The sequence below is a fragment of the Indicator indicator genome, chromosome 25, assembly GCF_027791375.1.
Source record: "Indicator indicator isolate 239-I01 chromosome 25, UM_Iind_1.1, whole genome shotgun sequence".
NCBI classification, from domain to species: Eukaryota; Metazoa; Chordata; class Aves; order Piciformes; family Indicatoridae; genus Indicator; species Indicator indicator.
Window position 1 is genome coordinate 16,686,131 of NC_072034.1, and position 18,340 is coordinate 16,704,470.

Below are 18,340 nucleotides of genomic sequence, written 5' to 3' on the forward strand. Positions count from 1 at the left end.
GTACATATACTGGTCAGCATAGGTTTTCGAGAGTCAAAGTAGCACCTTAGTTTACTCAGCAGTTTCCTTGAGAAACTTTAGAAACAAAAAGATTAAATTTCCTTGAGAAAACGAAAAGCAGCAGGATGTGGATTTAAAAGAGTATCCTGGAAGCTTTTGATACATGGTTTGGTCCTTTGTGGGCTAACACAAATGGACTCGAACGTGCGTCTGCCTACTCAAGTGACAAAGACAATGATGATTCATTGCTTTTGATGATGCCCCTGATGGGTTTGACAATTACATCGATAGTCCAGACATAAAATGTGGATCCCGTAGGCTAACCAAACCAGTAATTTGGATATTCTGTTTAAGTCTGCAGTCTCTGTGGAACCTTTTAAAACATATTTGGTACCTATTTCTTTGGGTGCGTATGGAGGCAGCAATGGACTTCTGAGGGTCTTGCAGCGCAGAAAGCTCATGCCCTCCAGGAATGCAAAGGTGAGCGGCTGTGGGAAACTGAGAATGGGGAATCAAGACACGACAGGAGGTCGTTCCCCAGGAGAGAGAACATATTATGAACTAATGACCTCGCACACCTACTCCTTAGCAACAAAAGCATGGCCAACCGTATAAAGTTTATCCTGGGGGCCATGATCTTTAAAGTAACGCGATGGAGTGGGTGTCAAGAAACAAAAATCAACTGACTTGTCTCTTTCTCGCCAGCCCAAGCCCCGACCAGAGTTACAAAAGCCACGGACAGGCATATGGGGTGGAGCACAGCGGGAGGAAGATGGGCCCGGCTGGCTTGGCCATCAAACTACGAGTCCTCAGGAACAGCGGCGGTTGGTGCCAGCCACAGCAGGGCGGGCACGGCCAAAGGTGTCGCAGGACACCGCCCCCGCGGCTGGGCCTCTGGCTTTGTCCCCGTGGAGGAAGGCGGGGGGCGGCTCTGCGGCATGCCCGCATTCGCTGCCTCGTGTGACACCAGCAGGCAAGCACAGCAGTAGCATGTTACAGGCCGCTTGTCATTCTTCTCAAGGAAATGTTCACAGTTTGTTGATTTCATCAAGAAATCAGTGACGAAAAAGCAACTTTTTGGAGTCTGAAGGCAAGTGCTCATGCAGTCAGAACGCTTTTCACATCAAAAAGGCTTGAAAACCTGGCACATTTCCTGTTTTGCTTGAAAGACAACAAGAAACAGCGGTGTGAACAAACGAAAAGACAAAAAGGAAAAAGAGTGTCTTCCCCCTCGTACTGTGGCCGGTTGGTTCACAGCCCTCGTCTCCCCCCCCCCTCCATACTCCCCTCATTATTCTCACTCCCTTGTTGTTTCGCAGCTGTTGAAGGTCTGCAGAAACCTGAGTCTGATTTTTAAAGTATCAGTGTTAAGTTTTGTTTAAGAAAGGTAAATTTTTACTATTTCATGAATGCAACAAAATTTTATAAATTGCTTTATCATTATTTTCTGATTTTTTAAGGCATTTGAGGAATTTATTATTTTAGGTGTTTGCAATTTGTTGCATTTTTTACAATAAAGCGTGATGATTATTAAGACTACCCAAGAAACAAATTTGGCACTTGTAATTAAGGTATATTGATGTTTACACAAAATTACCTTTGTGCTTGTAAGTTTGTTAGAGTCATTGTGTAAAAAAGTATTTGTTGCCCTAATCAATTAAGCATATACACCGTGTAAGTGCTACTGGTTTTATAAGTTTATAGATCAAAAAGGCTATTCACTCCTTTTTTCTGGTTTTGAACTCTCCTTTTTTTTTGAGTGTGACGGCAATTTCAAAAAGAGCTATATATACATTGGGCAAATAAGTTTCATTTTGAAAAGCGACTTTACAAAATATAAAATCTTTTCTTGTTGTTCTTCTTTCACATTACTTTTGAGGAATTTAATGTTCACATATTTCTTTATGTTTTTAGGTCTTTTTTTGGTTTTAGCAGATAAATTACAGACTTAATTTAGAAAATTCTATGCGAGATGCTGTATTTTGGTCTTTCTGTCTTATAAAGGTTTAATATAAGGATTAAAATTCTGATGCCAGCATGGCACAGAACCCCAATACTCAAATGTATATTGGGACAAACATCAATGCCCATTAAATCTTGATAAATCAACAGTATTTTGAAGCATGATGCACGATCCTGGCCTTATAGAAACACAACGTCACATATAGGACTGAATTATATTCAATGTCCTTAAGAGCCATGTAAATATATTGAATCCTGTTTATCTAGCATTTATATGTTAAACCTTCACCAGAATGTTATAGTTAAAACATATTACCCAGGTATATGTGTGACAATTTATTCCCAGCCTGCCTATCTAGTGGAATTGATTTGGTCTTATGCAATAGTAGAATTCTGATGATCAATTGTTTATTGAGAATTATAGCACGTATATGATGATTAGAGGCAAGTAGTACTCCAGTTTGTGCCGCAGGTCTTATCGAAGTTGGAATGTTACCTTACCCTGGGATCCGAGCAAGATTTGCAACATCCTTTATTGGGCTCAGCAAGTGTATGTAACATATATCGACGGACTGGACTCAAGAACATGTTTTGTGTTTTGGAAATGGTATGCCATAGTTCTAAGGATAGTTATCAATCACCTTACTGTCCCTAGACCTAGCCTCTTGAGATGGGATAGTTGGACTATAGTCCCTCAACAGGAGCCGCAATTTTGGGTGTTATGTGCAAATTATTGTGGAATCGAATGATACTATGTGCGGAACCCAAACAACTGGAAAGTTTTATTCCCTCACCCATAACACTGAACGTAACTTTGCAAAACAAAAGATGGGGGTCTTGCAATGCAGGGTCCGTCTTTTTAATAAAATTTAAATTTTTGTAAAAATTTAAATTTTTTGTATAAATTTCAAAAATTTTTTGCAGCTCCTAATGATTCCCTGGAAACCCCAATGATACACATATTTCAATTTTTGAATCCACCACCAGTGCATTAAATAAACCTATGGTTGGAGATAATCTTGTGTTCTCACAGGGTTTGGGCGTAATTGTGGTCCCAGAGCTCTCATCTATCCTTGAGTGTCTGCTGACAGCAGCACGCAGCCATGCAGATAACGCTGCAAAAAGACAACCACAGCAAAAAAGTAAGTCTCACTCTGCCTAAGACGCATGGGACATAGACATACGTGCCTCACCGAATAAATCACGCCTGCCTAATCCCTTCATGCACCTGACTGGTGGGCATATCAGATGAATGTGTAAAAAAGACATCATTGAAAAAATTGACCACTGAACTTGAAAAGATCATTCTACTATGGTGCTTCCTGGCACACTTAAACAGCTTCTAGTTTTTGGAGGTAAGGATTCAAAAGACAAATCTGACTACTTCAAGAGATTAAAGTTATGTATAGGATTGGTAATAATGGATTACTCATATGTATTTTTTAATACTACATCAGACAAGGCCCATGAATCATTCAGGATGTTACTCCAGCAGGGATAAGGTACAGAAATTATACTGCATGGTAGTGATTGAACCATATGAATAAACATAGAAGAGAAGAGGCATATTGCATCCTGCATCGACAGCCCTATTGGTCAGTGACTACCATAGCCTTATTCTGTGGGTCATAGAGCCCTGGCCAGCTTCAGCACACATGAATCAAAGTAGGACTTTGCCAGATCATGGTCATTTAACTTCATTTTTTTATGGCAATAAGAGGGTTGTCCCTCGGCCTTTTCTCCTCACTGACAGGGCCCCAATGCTCTTGGTGATCATCAAAGATACCGCTTAGTATCATCACCCAAACCACCCCTCACTCCCAACCCAACTCATTACTTTTTATGGTGTGCTCCCATTTCCCATATGAGAACCCTTCTTTGAGTCCCGGCCTATTCCGAGACCGATCTGGTTTATGATGGTTTCTGTGGCCATGCAAGCAGGCTATTTTTAAAACCCTTTATTTCTTTGCTCCTATCTCATTCTGAAGTGGCAAGGTAGAAAGACTAGGGGCCCATCCCCAGCAAACCAAACCTCCACCACCACAACCCCACTTTTTTTTTTTTTTTTTTTTTTTTTTTTTTTTTTTTTTTTTTTTTTATTTTTTTTTTTTTTTTTTTTTTTTTTTTTTTTTTTTTTTTTTTTTTTTTTTTTTTTTTTTTTTTTTTTTTTTTTTTTTTTTTTTTTTTTTTTTTTTTTTTTTTTTTTTTTTTTTTTTTTTTTTTTATTTTTTTTTTTTTTTTTTTTTTTTTTTTTTTTTTTTTTTTTTTTTTTTATTTTTTTTTTTTTTTTTTTTTTTTTTTTTTTTTTTTTTTTTTTTTTATTTTTTTTTTTTTTTTTTTTTTTGTTTTTTTTTTTTTTTTTTTTTTTTTTTTTTTTTTTTTTTTTTTTTTGTTTTTTTTTTTTTTTTTTTTTTTTTTTTTTTTTCTTTTTCTTTTTTTTTTTTTTTTTTTTTTGTTTTTTTTTTTTTTTTTTTTTTTGTTTTTTTTTATTTTTGGTTTTTGTTTTTGTTTTTATGTTTTTGTTTTTATTTTTTTTTTTGTTTTTTTTTGTTTTTTTTTTTTGTTTTTTTTTTTTTTTTTTTTTATTTTTTTTTTTTTTTTTTTTTTTTTTTTTTGTTTTTTTTTTTTTTTTTATTTTTTTTTTTTTTTTTTTTTTTTTTTTTTTGTTTTTTTTTTTTTTTTTTTTTTTATTTTTTTTTTTTTTTTTTTTTTTTTTTTTTTTTTTTTTTTTTTTTTTTTTTTTTTTTATTTTTTTTTTTTTTTTTTTTTTTTTTTTTTTTTTTTTTTTTTTTTTTTTTTTTTTTTTTTTTTTTTTTTTTATTTTTTTTTTTTTTTTTTTTTTTTTTTTTTTTTTTTTTTTTTTTTTTTTTTTTTTTTTTTTTTTTTTTTTTTTTTTTTTTTTTTTTTTTTTTTTTTTTTTGTTTTTTTTTTTTTTTTTTTTTTTTGTTTTTTTTTTTTTTTTTTTTTTTTTTTTTTTTTTTTTTTTTTTTTTTTTTTTTTTTTTTTTTTTTTTTTTTTTTTTTTTTTTTTTTTTTTTTTTTTTTTTTTTTTTTTTTTTTTTTTTTTTTTTTTTTTTTTTTTTTTTTTTTTTTTTTTGTTTTTTTTTTTTTTTTTTTTTTTTTTTTTTTTTATTTTTTTTTTTTTTTTTTTTTTTTTTTTTTCTTTTTTTTCCCCCCTTTTTTTATAGCAGAAATCAAGAGCTGGATGTGCCATATCCTCTGCTCTCAGGCTGTGCTGGAGCAGATCCCAACCCATCCCTTGCTCTCTATCAAGTATCTCCCCTTGGTGGATTGGAAAGGGAGAAAATAAAAACCCCAGTGGGTAGCTAATGAAAGGGTTTCACTGGAGGCATTTTCTGCAGCCTGCCAGTGGTGCTGAGCATGTTCCCTGCAGTCCTGTGCTGGCAACTGTGTGGCCCTGGGGCAGTGGGACCTGGTGTGCTACCATCCTACTTGCACAGGCTGAACCCTGAGAGTGAAGAGAATGAGCTCTGGAAGGCCAAAGGAGGGAATGTCAGCTGGGCTTGGTTATTCCAACCCTGCAACAACCTTGGTGCTTCCTGCCCTGGAAGAAGCAGCAGTCCCCAGAGGGCTCTGCCTTGCAGAGCTGCACTGTGACCTCCCCCCTGCAGTGCAGCCCAGGGCTGTGTCAGGATGCTGCTTCCAGCCCTGGAAGAAGCAGCAGTCCCCAGAGCTGCACTGTGCCTTCCTCCCATGGCTATGTGAGGAGGATCTGTTGCTCCAGTCCAGCTTGTGGTGCAAAGTCCCTTGGACACAGCCTGGCCAGGTCAGAAGGTCGGAGACTGTGAGCGTTCATCTGTGTCCCTCCCTTTCTCCAGCACCTCCTCATCTGTTTCAGTGCTGCTCAGGACAAGCTTCCTCTCCTGGTCACTGTCCTCTGGGTCTGGCTGCAGCTTGGGCTGGAGCTGCAGGGCTCTGGATCTCTTGACCACCTTGGCCCCTGTCGTGCTCCCTCTGCCCTTGCGCTTGCTGAGGTGTCTTGCTTCAGCTTCAGGGCAGTCTCTTTGCTCCACCATGAGGGTCAGCTGCTCCCTGACCTTGATGTTGTGGTCAGTGGTGCAGCAGTTCCTGGCTAGCTGTTGGCCCTGGAAGGAAACCAGGCAGGTCTGAAGGCCAGAATTGGGGAAGAACGTCTGCAGAGCCTGACAAAGGAGAATGTTCTCCACTGGCTCTCCTGGGGACTCTCTGCCTTCTCCTGGGGGGAAATAAAAGCTGGAGTTGAGTTCCTGTTGCACAGTCCAGAGATTGGGTTGGGTTGGAAGGGACCTTAAACCTTCCAACCCCCTGCCATGGGCAGGGACACCTCCCACCAGCCCATGCTCAAGGCCTCATCCAGCCTGGCCTTCAACACCTCCAGGGAGGAGGCAGCCACAGCCTCCCTGGGCAACCTGTGCCAGTCTCTCCCCACCATCAATGCCAAGAATCTCTTCCTCATCTCCACTCTCAATCATAGAATCAACCAGGTTGGAAGAGACCTCAAGCTCATCCAGGCCAACCTAGCACCCAGCCCTATGCAGCCAACCAGACCATGGCACCAAGTGCCTCATCTTGGCTTCTCTTGAACACCTCCAGGGATGGTGACTCCACCACCTCCCTGGGCAGCACACCCCAAGGGCAAATCTCTCTGTAAAGAACTTCCTCCTAACCCCCAGCCTATGCCTCCCCTGGCACAGCTTGAGACTGTGTCCTCTTGTTCTGGTGCTGGGTGCCTGGGAGCAGAGTCCAACCCCCACCTGGCTACAACCTCCCTGCAGGTAGTTGTAGAGAGCAATGAGGTCTGCCCTGAGCCTCCTCTTCTCCAGGCTGAACACCCCCAGCTCCCTCAGCCTCTCCTCACAGGGCTGTGCCCCAGACCCCTCCCCAGCCTTGTTGCCCTTCTCTGGACACCTTCCAGCATCTCAACCTCTCTCTTGAACTGAGGAGGCCAGAACTGGACACAGGACTCCAGGTGTGGCCTGAGCAGTGCTGAGCACAGGGCAGGATGAGTTCCCTGCTCCTGCTGGCCACACTGTTCCTGATGCAGGCCAGGATGCCATTGGCCTTCTTGTCCCCCTGGGCACACTGCTGGCTCCTGTTCAGCTGCTGCCAACCAGCACCCCCAGGTCCCTCTCTGCCTGGCTGCTCTCAGCCACTCTGTCCCCAGCCTGGGGCACTGCCTGGGGTTGATGTGGTCAAAGTGTAGAACCCTGCCCTTAGCCTTGTTCAATGTCATCCCATTGGCCTCTGCCCACCCAGCCACCTTGTCCAGGTCCCTCTTCAGAGCCCTCCAACAGATCAACTGCTCCTAGCTTGGTGTCATCTGCAAACTTACTGATGATGGACTCAATTCCTTCAATAAAGATACTGAATAGGATGGGGCCCAGCACTGATCCCCTCTCCCAGCTCAAAGCCATTGTCCAAAGTCCCTCCCCAGCTCTCCCCTTCAGGTCCTGGAAGGCTGCTCTGAGGTCTCCCTGGAGCCTTTTCTTTTCCACCCCCAACTCTCCCAGTTCTGCCACTTCTAGCACTATGTTGAGTGCTGAAGTTCAAAAGCACTTTGTGCTAATGCCAAGGGAATGCCCTTTGGAAGCCTCCCCAAGCCTGGCACTGCATTTCTGGAACTCACCTGGGCCCCTCTGCTGCTTCCTCTTCTTTATTTCTTCTTTCAAGTGGCTGACCTCTGCCAGGAGTCTCTCAACAGACCGCTCACTGGCTTCCACTGTGGAGCACAACTTCTGCAGGGGGCAGAGTGGCTGCTGACAGGCACAGTGCCCACAGCAGCTGGCTCCAGCCCTGCTGCCACAGCCCCAGGGGCACTCACAGCCTCCAGAGGTGGACACAAAGCATTGCAAAGCTCGAGGGATGAGCTAGAGGTGGAAAGCTGAAGGTTGTGCTGAAGGAGGTGCAGGACCACATGTCTGCTTTGGTAGGAAAAGACCTTCCAGATGTTTCCCAGCTAAGCAGTGGAGCTCTGACACCTACAGAGCTCCTTCAAGAGAGTCCTCCTGCCAGAGCTAATCAACAGAGTGGGATGTGGCACTGAGCAAATGGGGACTCAGCAGCTGTGAGAATTTGCTGTACAGCTAAGAGCAAAGGAAGTCCCCAGCAGAAGCACAGAAGGGTTTTGGTTGGCACAGCCCTCCAGGATCATGGAGTCCAACCAGTCTCTAACTGGAGGAGATCACCTCTGAGGTCCCTTCCAGCCTGAGCCATTCTGTGATTCCAGGAACTTTCCCTTTCCCTCAGCAAGATGCTTCCAGCTGCTTGTGGAATGTCCTGGCAGGAGAGCAGCTGCTGGGCTGCTGCTACTGGGTTGAAATAATCACAGAATCAGTTGGGTTGGAGAAGACCTTTGAGGTCCTGGAGTTCAACCATTCTCTGCCTCTGCCAAAGCTGGGGCTGAGCCCTGGCCCTCAGCACCACAGCTCTGCCTCTTGCAAACACCTCCAGGGATGGGCATTCAACCACCTCCCTGGACAGCCTGGGACAGGCTCTGAGAACCCTTTCAGGGAAGAAGTTTCTTCTCATGTCCAACCTAAACCTCCCCTGGGGCAACCTGAGGCCATTCCCTCTCCTCCTGTCACTTGTTCCTAGGGAGCAGAGCCCAAGCCCCACCTGGCTGCAGCCTCCTCTCAGGGAGCTGCAGAGAGCAATGAGGTCTCCCTGAGCTCAGCCTCCTCTTCTCCACACCAAACACCCCCAGCTCCCTCAGCTGCTCCTCCCCAGCCCTCTTCTCCACACCCTTCCCCACCTTTCTTGCCCTTCTCTGGCCCTGCTCCAGCTCCTCAAGGTCCTTCTTGCACTCAGGGCCCCAAACCTGAGGCCAGCACTCCTGGGGTGGCCCCCCAAGACCCAGGTGTTTCTCATGCAGTGCAGGGTGCTGCTGCCTTTGACTTGGTTTTGAGCCTGACTTACTTTCAGCTCCTCCTGCAAGGTGCCATACATCTGGTTTATCTTGTGCACCTCCTGCAAGGTTCCATCTTCACAGAAGAACTCTGACCTGTGGACCAAGGACATAACTGCAAGTGAGCCCAATGCTTGCCTGGGGTAAATAAGAAACAATCTGAGCTTCAACATCTGCTGCCTAGGTTGAGACAGCTGCTCTCAGAGATAGTGTCTCAAGGATATGGACCTCTTAGAGCAGGTCCAGAGGAGGCCACCAAGAGAATCAGAGGGCTGGAGCACCTCTGCTATGATGGGAGAGCTGGGATTGTTCAGCCTGGAGAGGAGAAGGCTCCAGGGAGACCTCAGAGCAGCCTTGCAGTACCTGAAGGGGCTCCAGGAGAGCTGGGGAGGGGCTTTGGACAAGGGCTGGGAGTGCCAGGATGAGAGGTGATGGCTTCAGACTGGAAGAAGTTAGACTGAGATGAGACAGGAGGAAGAAATTGTTGCAATGAGGGTGGTGAGGCTCTGGCACAGGTTGCCCAGGGAAGCTGTAGAGGCTCCAAGCCTTCAGGCATCCAAACACCAAGGCTGGATGAGGCCTTGAGCAAGCTGGGCTGGTGGGAGGTGTCCCTGCCCATGGCAGGGGGTGGGAAGTAGATGACCTCTAAGGTCCCTTCCAACCCAAACCATTCAGTAGTTCTCTGACTCGTGGCACTGCACAGCCCTGACTGATTTCTGGGTGCTTTGGGCAGGTGAATAACAGCAGGCAGGAGGCCTCTGGGTGAGCAGAGTGTGGCTGCAGCAGCTGCCAAAGCACTTGGGAGAGCAGGAGAGCTCTCCTCCTCCTCCTCAGCTGCCAGCAGCAGGCCATGCACTGTACCTGTGCTGTCTCACTGCTCTCACAAATCCAGAGGAGACACAGGACCCCGATACAGTTCTGTAGCCCTGCTGCTCTGCCATCCCCAAGTTGGTCACCACCAAAGGAACCTTCTGGAAGAGACTTTTCCAAAAGCAGAATTATGAGAACATGATTGAACAACCCCCAGAGGCCTCTCTTTGAAGCTTAAAGGCTCTCAAGCCCTCAGAGGGCACAGCAGGGTGGTTAGCTGTGGCTGTGTCCCAGCTGCCTTGCTCAGGCTGTCCCTGAGGAGCACTGAGCCACTCCCCCCAGCTGGGACACTTCAGTGACAGCTGAGGGTGAACCAGACCTAAACCCAAACTGTGCCTAAAGGAGAGGACAACATCTCCCTGGTACCACTGCTGCTTCAGGGGGTGAGAGGCAAGTCTGAAGACAAGTGCAAGGTGATTGCAGCTACAGCAGTGACTTCAGACCGGTCTGTAGGACCAGCACACAGCCCCTGCAGCACAGCTCTTCATTCACAGCTTTGCTGCTGCATGTCAGGCTGTGGCTGATGGGAGGGACCTGGGCAGGCTGCAGAGGTGGCCCCAAGGCAGCCTCATGAAGCTCAGCAAGGCCAAGTGCAAGGTTCTGCAGCTGGCTCAGGGGAATCCCAGGCTGTAGCCAGCAAAGTGCTGCTTAGGATCCTTCTGGTGAGAGGGGCAGTGGGATGGAGGCAGCCTCAGCAGATTGCCAGTGACACCAAGCTGGGTGGTGACACTCTGGAGGGAAGGATCCATCCAGAGGGCCCTGGACAGGCTGCAGAGCTGGCCCCAAGCCAACCTCATGAAGCTCCACAAGGCCAAGGGCAAGGTCCTGCAGCTGGGGCAGGGCAATGCCAAGCACCAATCCAGGCTGGGTGGGGAATGGGCAGAGAGCAGCCCTGAGGAGAAGGGCCTGGGGGTGCTGGGTGAGGAGCAGCTCAGCAGGAGCCAGCAATGTGAGCTGGCAGCCCAGGAGCCAACCCTGTGCTGGGCTGAGCCCCAGCAGGGTGGGCAGCAGGGGCAGGGAGGGGATTCTGCCCCTCTGCTCTGCTCAGACCTCACCTGCAGGGCTGGGGCAGCTCTGGAGCCTCCAGCACAAGGAAATGGAACTGTTGGAGAGGGTCCAGAGGAGGCCATGAGGATGATCAGAGGCTGGAGAAGCTCTGCTGTGGGGCCAGGCTGGGAGAGTTGGGGTTGTGCAGCCTGGAGAGGGGAAGGCTCCAGGGAGACCTCAGAGCAGCCTCCCAGTAGCTGAAAGGGCTCCAGGAGAGCTGGGGAGGGACTTTGGAGAAGGGCTGGGAGGGACAGGATGAGGGACAATGGCTTTGAGCTGGGAGAGGGGAGATTGAGAGTGGAGATGACGAAGAAACTCTTGAGAGTGAGGGTGGTGAGAGCCTGGCAGAGGTTGCCCAGGGAGGTGGTGGAAGCCTCATCCCTGGAGGTGTTTGCAGCCAGGCTGGATGTGGCTGTGAGCAACCTGCTGTGGTGTGAGGTGTCCCTGCCCATGGCAGGGGGTTGGGACTGGCTGAGCCTTGAGCTCCCTTCCAGCCCTGACAGTTCTGTGATTCCTTCTGCAGTCTAAGTTTTCCTCTTCATGTGGTGCTGAGCTACTTCACTGAGCTCACCTCCACTGATCTTAGTCTAGAAACACTCCACAGGTTGCCCAGGGAGGCTGGGGCTGCCTCCTGCCTAGAGGTGTTGAAGGCCAGGCTGGATGAGGCCTTGAGCAAGCTGTGCTGGTGGGAGGGGGATTGGCAGGGGGGGTGGGAAGTGGATGGCAGGGGCTGGAAGTGGATGGCAGGGAGAGGAAGTGGATGGCAGGGGGGTGGAAGTGGATGGCAGGGGGGTGGAAGTGGATGGCAGGGGGGTGGAAGTGGATGGCAGGGGGGTGGAAGTAGATGGCAGGGGCTGGAAGTAGATGGCAGGGGGGTGGAAGTGGATGGCAGGGGGTGGAAGTGGATGGCAGGGGGTGGGACTGGGTGGCAGGGGGTGGGACTGGGTGGCAGGGGGGTGGGACTGGATGGCAGGGGGGTGGGACTGGATGGCAGGGGGGTGGGACTGGGTGGCAGGGGGGTGGGACTGGGTGGCAGGGGGGTGGGACTGGATGATCTCTGAGTTCCCTTCCCACCCAACCCATTCCATGAACCTATGAATGATATCTCTCAAGACAAGGCCAACCCAAGGAGCCTCAGTGCTGGAGGTGCCCCAGGCAGTGCTGTGCTCCTGCCTGAGTGCAGGATGTGGCCCTTACCCCTCCTGAGGGCGGTGCAAGGCGTGCTCCAGTCTGTAGGTGGAACAGCTCTCTGTCATCACACTGGAGGTCAGCAAGAGGAACACCAGGCCCTGGTTGGCAAGGTGGGACTGCAAATTCCTGTGCAGCAGCCTCTCCCTGAAGGTCATGGCCTGCTCTGTGTTCCTCCTGAACTTGTACCAGCCTATGACACTCTGCAGGCAAAGGAAAGGTCTTGTAACTGCCTCTCAACACTGAAGCAAGCTAGGGGCTGAGGGACAAAGTCAGGTCAGGCTGTGAAATGTGCCTCAGCCAGGAGCTTCTTGGGGTGACCACAGAAATCTGCCTTAGATGCTCTCCCTGGGGTGGGTTTTGAAGAACAGATGATTTGTCAAACTGCTGAATGACTCCCCCATGGGGCCAGTGGGATGAGATTGAGCAAGGCTAAGGGCAGGGTTCTACACTTTGGCCACACCAACCCCAGGCAGTGCCCCAGGCTGGGGACAGAGTGGCTGAGAGCAGCCAGGCAGAGAGGGACCTGGGGGTGCAGGTTGGCAGCAGCTGAACAGGAGCCAGCAGTGTGCCCAGGGGGACAAGAAGGCCAATGGCATCCTGGCCTGCATCAGGAACAGTGTGGCCAGCAGGAGCAGGGAACTCATCCTGCCCTGTGCTCAGCACTGCTCAGGCCACACCTGGAGTGCTGTGTCCAGTTCTGGGCTCCTCAGTTCAAGAGAGAGGTTGAGATGCTGGAAGGTGTCCAGAGAAGGGCAACAAGGCTGGGGAGGGGTCTGGGGCACAAGGCTGGGGAGGGGGCTGGGGAACAGCCCTGTGAGGAGAGGCTGAGGGAGCTGGGGGTGTTCAGCCTGGAGAAGAAGAGGCTCAGGGCAGACCACATTGCAGTGACAGAAGCAGAGGACACAGTCTCAAGCTGTGCCAGGGGAGGTATGGGCTGGAGGTGAGGAAGAAATTCTGCCCAGACAGAGAGATTGGCCCTTGGGATGTGCTGCCTGGGGAGATGGTGGAGTCACCATCCCTGAAAGCATTTAAAAGGAGCCTGGATGAGACACTCAGTGCCATGGGTTAGTTGGTTAGATGGTGCTAGGTGAGAGGTTGGACTGGGTGATCTCTGAGGTCCTTTCCAAGCTGGATAATTCTGTGATTCTGTAACCTGGATGGCTTGAGGTGCAGCTATTCAACCTGAAAGTCTTCCCACACCTGAGCCTGGTCCCACTCTGACCACTCCTCTCCTTCCCCTGAAGCCATGTGTTGGACTGGGCTCTTAGCTGAGCTGCTGCTCAAACTCAGACTCTACAAACTTGCTTCTGCCAGGTTGCTGCTTTTCCAGACTCTGCTATCCCCTTCTGCAACTCTCTGCTGTCAGCTCTAAAATCCTTTTCTTCTGTAAGACTCCAAATTCTCTTCCCCCTCTGCTCAGACCCCACCTGGAGCTCTGGGGCCAGGTCTGGAGCCTCTGTTGCAGGAAGGCTCTGGAGGGGCTGGAAGGTGTCCAGAGAAGGGCCCTGAGGATGAGCAGAGGGCTGGAGCTGCTCTGCTCTGAGGACAGCCTGAGAGAGTTGGGGTTGTGCAGGCTGGAGAGGAGAAGGCTGCCAGGAGACCTTCTGGTGGCCTTGCAGCATCTGAAGGGGGCTCCAAGAAAGCTGGGGAGGGACTTTGGAGGGGGTGAGGGAGGGATAGGAGTGGGGGGAATGGAGCAAAAGTAGAAGTGGGGAGCTTGAGATTGGATGTGAGGAAGAAGTTGTTGTCCAGAAGGGTGGTGAGAGCCTGGCAGAGGTTGCCCAGGGAGGTGGTGGAAGCCTCATCCCTGGAGGTTTTTGAAGCCAGGCTGGATGTGGCTGTGAGCAACCTGCTGTGGTGTGAGGTGTCCCTGCCCATGGCAGGGGGTTGGGACTGGCTGAGCCTTGAGCTCCCTTCCAGCCCTGACAGCTCTGTGATTCCTTCTGTAGTCCAAGTTTTCCTCTTCAAGTGGTGCTGAGCTACTGGAGTGAGCTGACCTCCACTGATCTAAATCAGGGCACAGGTTGCCCAGGGAGGCTGTGGCTGCCTCCTCCCTGGAGGTGTTCAGGACCACGCTGGATGAGGCCTTGAGCAAGCTGTGCTGGTGGGAGGTGTCCTTGCCCATGGCAGGGGAGTTGGGACTGGATGGTCTTTAAGATCCCTTCCAACCCAACCCCTTCTATGAATCAGGAGAATTCCTTTGGAATATTTGCTCTGCTCACGTGAGAAATGAGTAAGAAACACTACAGTCAGGCCACACCTAGAGGTAAACCCTAATAAAAAAAGAACCTAAGCTCTTCTTTTTCAGTCATAAATAAACCAAACATGTGCAGGGGTGGGAAGGATTAGATTTTAAAGAGAGAGAGAGAGAAAAAAATATAAATCCTGCTGTAAGAAGGATCCAGAACAGCTCCCAAAAACCTGAGTGAGTTCCTTGGTATGGGTTAGGTTGGAAACTAAAATACCTTCTTACAGCCTGAGAGGATTCTCTTCAGAGCAAGCTCATCCAGCTCTCCTGCAGAGTTATAGAAGCTGGAAGAAAAGGAGGACAGTTAGAGGAGAGCCCAAAGACAGCTGCAGAAATCACACAATCACAGAATGCTCTGGGCTGGAAGGGAGCTCCAAAGCTCATCCAGGCCAACCCCCTGCACTCAGCAGGGACATCCTCCACTAGATCAGGTTGCCCACAGCCCTCTCCAGCCTCACCTGGAAGATCTCCAGCCATGGAGCCTCAACCACCTCCCTGGGCAACCTCTTGCAGTGTTGCAGCAGCCTCCTGGGGCAGAACTTGTTCCTCACATCCAAGCTCAATCTGCTCTGCTCTCATGTCAAACCATTGCCCCTGGGGCTGTCCCTGCAGGCTCCCTTCCAGCCCAGACCATTCTAGCATTTACCTGCTGTGCTTTCTCTTTCCTTGCTGACCTCTCTCTGAGCCTCCAACAAACCCTCACTGCTTTGCTTTTTCTTTCTGCCTTCCCATTGCTCTTCCTCTCCACAGCAACCTCCAGCCCCTCACTCCCCCACCACAGTGCTGCTCCCAGTCCCACCATCGCCCTCCAGTTCTCCCTCCCTTCACCAAAAGGGCTCCTCTAGGAGCAGCAGCTCCCTGTTAAAACAGCTCTGCCTGCCCAGGACATCATCTCCAGGCTCTAGTGGAGGATGGCCCTGCTGAGTGCAGGGGGTTGGCCTGGATCAGCTTTGGAGCTCCCTCCCATCCCAGCCCATGCTGGGACTCTAAGTTAGGACTAACTAACTTTTGCAGATGTGTTTGCTTAACATTCTTACCTGAACAACTGGTAGCATGGGATGTGCTTCTGGATATCTGGAAAGAGAAGGAAACATTTCCTCTGGGTTCATCATTTCCTCTCTATGCCATGATCAGAATTCCACAAGCAGAAGAACCAAGAAACAATTCCATAGAACCAAATGACTTAACCCCAAACAAATCCACTTGGAATTAATGTGAAGAAAGGAAAACAGGTTGGAAATAACTTTCTTGTTTCTGGAGTTACAAGGCATGGATGCTGGTAGGAAGAAAGAGAAGGCTGGAGAAGAGAAACTCACAGGAGAGATGATGGGAAGTGGAAAAGTTACAAGGCATGGATGCTGGTAGGAAGAAAGAGAAGGCTGGAGAAGAGAAACTCACAGAGGAGATGATGGGAAGTGGCAAACTGACTACCAGAGCAAAACCAAAGAGTAGATGATCTACTGGCACCCTAAATCCTGGTCTTTAGTTCCTAAACTCGTGGAATCACAGAATAGGTTGGGTTGGAAGGGTCCCCAAAGATCATCCAGTTCCAAACCCCCAGCCATGGGCAGGGACACCTCACACCAGCACAGGTTGCTGAAGGCCTCATCCAGCCTGGATTCCAACACTTCCAGGCTTGGAGCCTCCACAATGACTCTGGGCAGCCTGTGCCAGTGCCTCCCCACCCTCAAGGGCAAGGATTTCTTCCTCGTGTCTCATCTCAATCCAGCTTGGCCTTGAACACCTCCAGGGAAGGGGCAGCCACAGCCTCCCTGGGCAACCTGTGCCAGTCTCTCCCCACCCTCACTTGAAACAATTTCTTCCTCATCTCCACTCTCACTCTCCCCTCTCCCAGCTCAAAGCCATTGTCCCTCAGCCTGTCCCTCCCAGCCCTTGTCCAAAGTCCCTGTGACAAGGTCCCCAGGCTCTAGCAGCTTTGCTGTTGCTCCAAGGTGTTGCTTGCCCTTATCCACATCTCCAACCCTGACCCCAAGCACGGTATGGAAATGGTGGACAGACTAACCAATGGTGTAGACAACTTCCACATCATCCATCTGGGAGTCTGTGATGCTGTTCTTGGCTTCACCTTTCACATCTCCAAGGAGAAACCCTTCCTTTATAGCAGGGAAGAAAACAAAAAAGGTCACATTGACCAGCTGCACTGATCAGGATTCTTCTCCCTGCCTATCATGAAAGTGTAAAGACAGTCTTCAAGAGAGGGGAAAAGCTGTCAAAATGACCTCTTGGGTTTTTTTAAGCAGAGTAGGTTCTAATTTGTCAACATCTGCCTGTTTGTAAGAAGAACAAGAAGCTGGAAGGTGTACTGGATCTGCAATGGTGTGGGCAGCAAGAGCAGGGAAGTGCTCAGCCCTGGGGAGGCCACACCTGGAGTGCTGGGACGAAGGCCAAGACTGCAGTGACTCTGTCCCCAAGCAAGCAGTGCTGGGGACATCTGAGAAGTCATTTTGACTTCTTGGCTTCTCTGCAGTGCTTTAGCAGCATGGAGAGTGCAAGGAGTCCTCTGCATGTGGAATGGCTTCTGCCCTTTGCTGCTGCTGCAGACACTGGGGTGGGGGAAACAACTCAGGACAAAGCAAGAGTCAAGGTCTGAGCAGCTGAGGAGTGCTCGGGGCCCTCTGTGGTGTTTTGGTGTCCATAGCCGTGACCTGCAGAGAGCAATGAGGTCTGCCCTCAGCCTCCTCTTCCCCGCACTAAGCACCCCCAGCTCCCCCAGCGGCTCCTGGGCGCACGGCCGAGGCCATGCGGCCCCAGCAGGTCGCTCCCCGGCCGAGCCCACAACGTCCCTCGCTCGCACGGCAACCAACCCGCAGCGAGGCCGCCAAGGGACAGGCTGCAGGGCCCTGCAGGGCAGCGAGGGCTTGGATTCCTCCCCAGGAGGGTGGTGAGAGCCTGGCAGAGGTTGCCCAGGGAGGTGGTGGAAGCCTCATCCCTGGAGGTTTTTGCAGCCAGGCTGGATGTGACTGTGAGCAACCTGCTGTGGTGTGAGGTGTCCCTGCCCATGGCAGGGGGTTGGGACTGGCTGAGCCTTGAGCTCCCTTCCAGCCCTAACGATTCTATGAGTCTATCCCCGGCTGCGGAGCGCCGGCGACAGCAGGCAGCTCGGCCGGGCCGGGGCCGCCATGGCGGCGGGAGCGGCTGCCCGCCCGGCCGCTGCTCCCTGTCCCGCCCCGCCACGTGCGCCCCGGCCAGGCCCTTCCCGGCGGCGGCACTCACCGTGTCGGAGTCGGTGCTGAGGTGCTGGAAGGAGAGAGCGCCGAAGACGAAGCCCGAGAGCAGCGCGGAGGTGCTCTCGCCCTCCATGCCCCCCACAATGGCGGCCGGCGCCGCAGGGAGCCCCCCAGTGGCTGCCGGCGGCAGGGCAGGGCCCGGGCACGGACGGGCGCATCCCGGCCCGGCAGGGAGCCGCGGCGGAGAGGGCACCCGCACCGGCCTGTCCCGGGCTGCTGGCTCTTCACAGCTGCCTGCCCTGCCCGTGCCACCTCCGCCCACACCGTCTAAGTGCCAGGTTCTGCACACCAACCCCAGGCAGTGCTCCAGGCTGGGGACAGAGTGGCTGAGAGCAGCCAGGCAGAGAGGGACCTGGGGGTGCTGGTTGGCAGCAGCTGAACAGGAGCCAGCAGTGTGCCCAGGGGGACAAGAAGGCCAATGGCATCCTGGCCTGGATCAGGAACAGTGTGGCCAGCAGGAGCAGGGAACTCATCCTGCCCTGTGCTCAGCACTGCTCAGGCCACACCTGGAGTGCTGTGTCCAGTTCTGGGCTCCTCAGGTTAAGAAAGATGTTGAGATGCTGGAAGGTGTCCAGAGAAGGGCAAGAAAGCTGGGGAGGGGTCTGGGGCACAAGGCTGGGGAGGGGTCTGGGGCACAAGGCTCTGGGGGGAGAGGCTGAGGGAGCTGGGGGTGTTCAGCCTGGAGAAGAGGAGGCTCAGGGCAGACCTCATTGCTCTCTACAACTACCTGCAGGGAGGTTGTAGCCAGGTGGGGGTTGGGCTCTGCTCCCAGGCAAGCAGTGACAGAAGCAGAGGACACAGTCTCAAGCTGTGCAGGGAAGGTTTGGGCTGGAGGTGAGGAAGAAATTCTGCCCAGAGAGAGATTGGCCCT

At 50.3% G+C, this 18,340-nt stretch overlaps 1 protein-coding gene across 1 annotated transcript; it reads right to left on the reverse strand.

Moving 5' to 3' along the window:
* Window positions 1-5,644: 5,644 nt before the first annotated feature.
* On the reverse strand, window positions 5,645-17,542 carry ABRAXAS1 (abraxas 1, BRCA1 A complex subunit). Its single transcript, XM_054392361.1, has 9 exons — window positions 17,456-17,542; window positions 16,245-16,335; window positions 15,259-15,295; window positions 14,439-14,505; window positions 11,980-12,173; window positions 9,727-9,846; window positions 8,877-8,961; window positions 7,570-7,696; window positions 5,645-6,174 (listed from the first exon to the last, which is right to left on the reverse strand). Exons 1-9 carry the CDS (start codon window positions 17,540-17,542, stop codon window positions 5,750-5,752), a joined length of 1,233 nt encoding a protein of 410 aa, XP_054248336.1. The 3' UTR covers window positions 5,645-5,749.
* Window positions 17,543-18,340: the final 798 nt, after the last annotated feature.